Source organism: Danio rerio, chromosome 21, assembly GCF_049306965.1.
Source record: "Danio rerio strain Tuebingen ecotype United States chromosome 21, GRCz12tu, whole genome shotgun sequence".
In the NCBI taxonomy this organism is placed as follows: Eukaryota; Metazoa; Chordata; class Actinopteri; order Cypriniformes; family Danionidae; genus Danio; species Danio rerio.
Window position 1 is genome coordinate 744329 of NC_133196.1, and position 3172 is coordinate 747500.

General features: G+C 46.3%; 1 protein-coding gene across 1 annotated transcript in view; it reads right to left on the reverse strand.

Moving 5' to 3' along the window:
* Positions 1-526: 526 nt before the first annotated feature.
* tmem38b (transmembrane protein 38B) overlaps positions 527-3172 on the reverse strand; it is a 25164-nt gene continuing 22518 nt past the window's right edge. The window contains 3 exon segments of the mRNA NM_200176.1: positions 527-1339; positions 1454-1744; positions 1797-2049. Coding sequence (NP_956470.1) covers positions 1852-2049 — 198 coding nt within the window. The 3' untranslated portion in view covers positions 527-1339; positions 1454-1744; positions 1797-1851.

Genomic DNA, 3172 nt, shown 5'->3' on the forward strand with positions numbered 1-3172 from the left:
GAAGATGGAGACACTGTGCTCATAAAGGGATGGACATGGTCAGCAGCAATACTCAGGTAGGCTGTGGCGTTGATGCTCAATTGGTACTAATGGAGCCAAAGAAAATCTCCCCCACACCATTACACCACCACCACCAGCCTGAACCACTGATACAAGGCAGGATGATCATCAGAGCAGCAACGTTTCTCCAATCTTCTATTGTCCAGTTTTGGTGAGTCTGTGTGAATTGTAGCCTCAGTTTCCTGTTCTTAGCTGACAGGAGCGGCACCCGGTGTGCTCTTCTGCTGCTGGAGCCCATCCGCCTCAAGGTTGGCCGTGTTGTGTGTTCAGAGATGCTCTTCTGCAGAGCTCGGTTGTAACGAGTGCAAACCCAGTACCATAAAGGTGCACATGTAAACACAGAGCTTAACTTACCGGTATCCTCCTGTACACTCCATCATCATCATCATCATCATCATCATCATCATCAGCAGTCATTATGAGCAGAAATCACACACACTGAAGATAAACCAGGCAGAGGCGATCGTCAATTATACTCCATTATTTCTGCATTCAAAACATCTTTACAGTAAAATAGATTTCAGCATTATCACACTCTTTTGTTGCATTCACAAATGCAGTATAAATAATCTGATAATAAAATATCCCCGTCCCCATTACAGCAGAGAGAAGAAGAGAGGTTCTGTCAATCAAGAGCAAATATATACACACAGCATCAGAAATCAGGTAAAAGAGTGTCTGTGCAGTAAAAGATCAGGTGCAGGAAATAGAGGAGAGTCTCTGCTACATCAGAATCACACACACACGCAAAAACACACAAACACACACACACACACACACATTCATGTGAACATGCATGCAAACACACACTTATGCATGATTGAATGCATATACACACATAAGCACAATCACACGTCGGGGTACACACACACGCACACACATGTAAATTCATGCATGCGCACACACACACACGCGCAAATACATACACTTGCACATGCATGCATGTGCGCACACACACACGCACACGTGAACAAACCATGCATGCACACACGCACAAGAGCACATGCACGCACAAACATAAACACACACACAAACGCACACATTCACATGCAAGAACATATATTCACATGGACATGCATGCACACACACACTTTTATGCACGCATGTTCACACAAGCACACTCATCATGGGACGCACTCACAAACACATGCAAATATATTTACTTGCACATGTACACGTACACACACACACACAAACACACACACAAACACCCTTACAGTCGCACCCAGTTATGAATGTACATGCACACTCACAAGTAAATGTATGCACGCACACACACGCACGCACATTTGCAAGCACACTCATATGCACAATCGCGCTCATGCATACACACACATGCGAACTTGGACACACTTTAGCATGCACATGTGTGTAAATGCATGCATGCACACACTCATGTGCATAAGCATTCATGCACACACACACACACACACACGCAAATACATTCACGTGAACATGCATGCACACACACACTTTTATGAACACGTATGCATTTACATACAGGCACGCTCACACAGTGTATACTTGCACACACACTCATGTGCACACATGCATTCAATCGCACTCATGCATACACACACGCATACCTGGACACACTTGCACACACACTCATGCATGCACATGTGTGTAAATGCATGGCAGCACACACACTCGTGCATAAGCGCGCACACACACACACACACACGCACGCACGCACGCACGCACGCACGCACGCACGCACGCAGCAACGCACGCACACACACACACACACACACACACACACACACACACACACACACACACACACACAGTTCAGTTGGTCTTTTTGCTGGCTTCTGCTTCTTTGGTGTGTGTTTGTGCTGTTGTGGGCTCAGGAACGGAGCCGTTGTGTTTGCTGTGTGTGTGTTCTGCACTGAGGTCAGTCAGCGGACGCACAAACAGAGTCTTGTAGAGGAACGACTCCAGTGAGGAAAGAGGATGCGATGAAGAACCCAACAGCATCATCCGCGTCTGAAACAACACAACACAGCACACACACTTCATTTACACTTCACACACGCTGACATCTTAACATCACTGCAACAACATCCGTGACAGTAATATCAGGCTGTGCACCCCTGGGGCAAATATTATTGTGTAAAAGTTAGACGTTTATATTTCAAATAATAGTTTTTTGGGGGTAGCACTGTGGCCTCACAGCAAGAAGGTCACTGGTTCGAGTCCCGGCTGGGTCAGTTGGTGTTTCAGTGTGGAGTTAGCATGTTTTCCCCGTGTTGGTGTGGGTTTCCTCCGGGTGCTCCGGTTTCCCCCACAGTCCAAACACATGCGCTATAGGGGAACTGATCAACTACACTGGCCGCAGTGTATGGGTGTGTGTAAATGAGTGTGTATGGGTGTGTGTGTGTGTGTGTGTGTGTGTGCATTCAGTCATTTAATTATTCGTTCATTTTCATTTCGGCTCAGTCCTTTTATTTATCTGGGGTCGCCACAGTTGAATGAAATGTGGACTGTTTTACATAGCGGATGCCCTTCCAGCTGCAACCCATCACTGGAAAACACCCATACACACACACACTCATACACTACAGCCAGTTTAGTTGATCAGTTCCCCTATAGCGCATGTGTTTGGACTGTGGGGGAAACCGGAGCACCCGGAGGAAACACACGCCAACACAGGGAGAACATGCAAACTCCACACTGAAACACCAACTGAGCCAGCCGAGGCTCAAACCAGCGACCTTCTTGCTGTGAGGCCACAGTGCGACACCACTGAGCCAGCGTGCCGCCCTTTATTGTAACATATGTTGATATATTTTTTCATCAGTAATCTATCTCAAATGTTTTAGTGTGTGTGTGTGTGTGTGTGTGTGTGTAGATTTCGTTAACTATAATAACTGCATAGGAACACATCAATCATCCAGCAAAACCTGCCTGAGAACATAGGTTTATTAACTTCAGTTTATGAATGAGATTACACACACACACGCACGCACACAGGCACGCACGCACGCACACACACATACACACACACACACACACACACACACAAACGTGTAACGTGATGCACACTAATGGTAACATGCAGAGCAACAGAACTATAATTTAAGATAGTGATGTGCAGTGTGTGACGGGT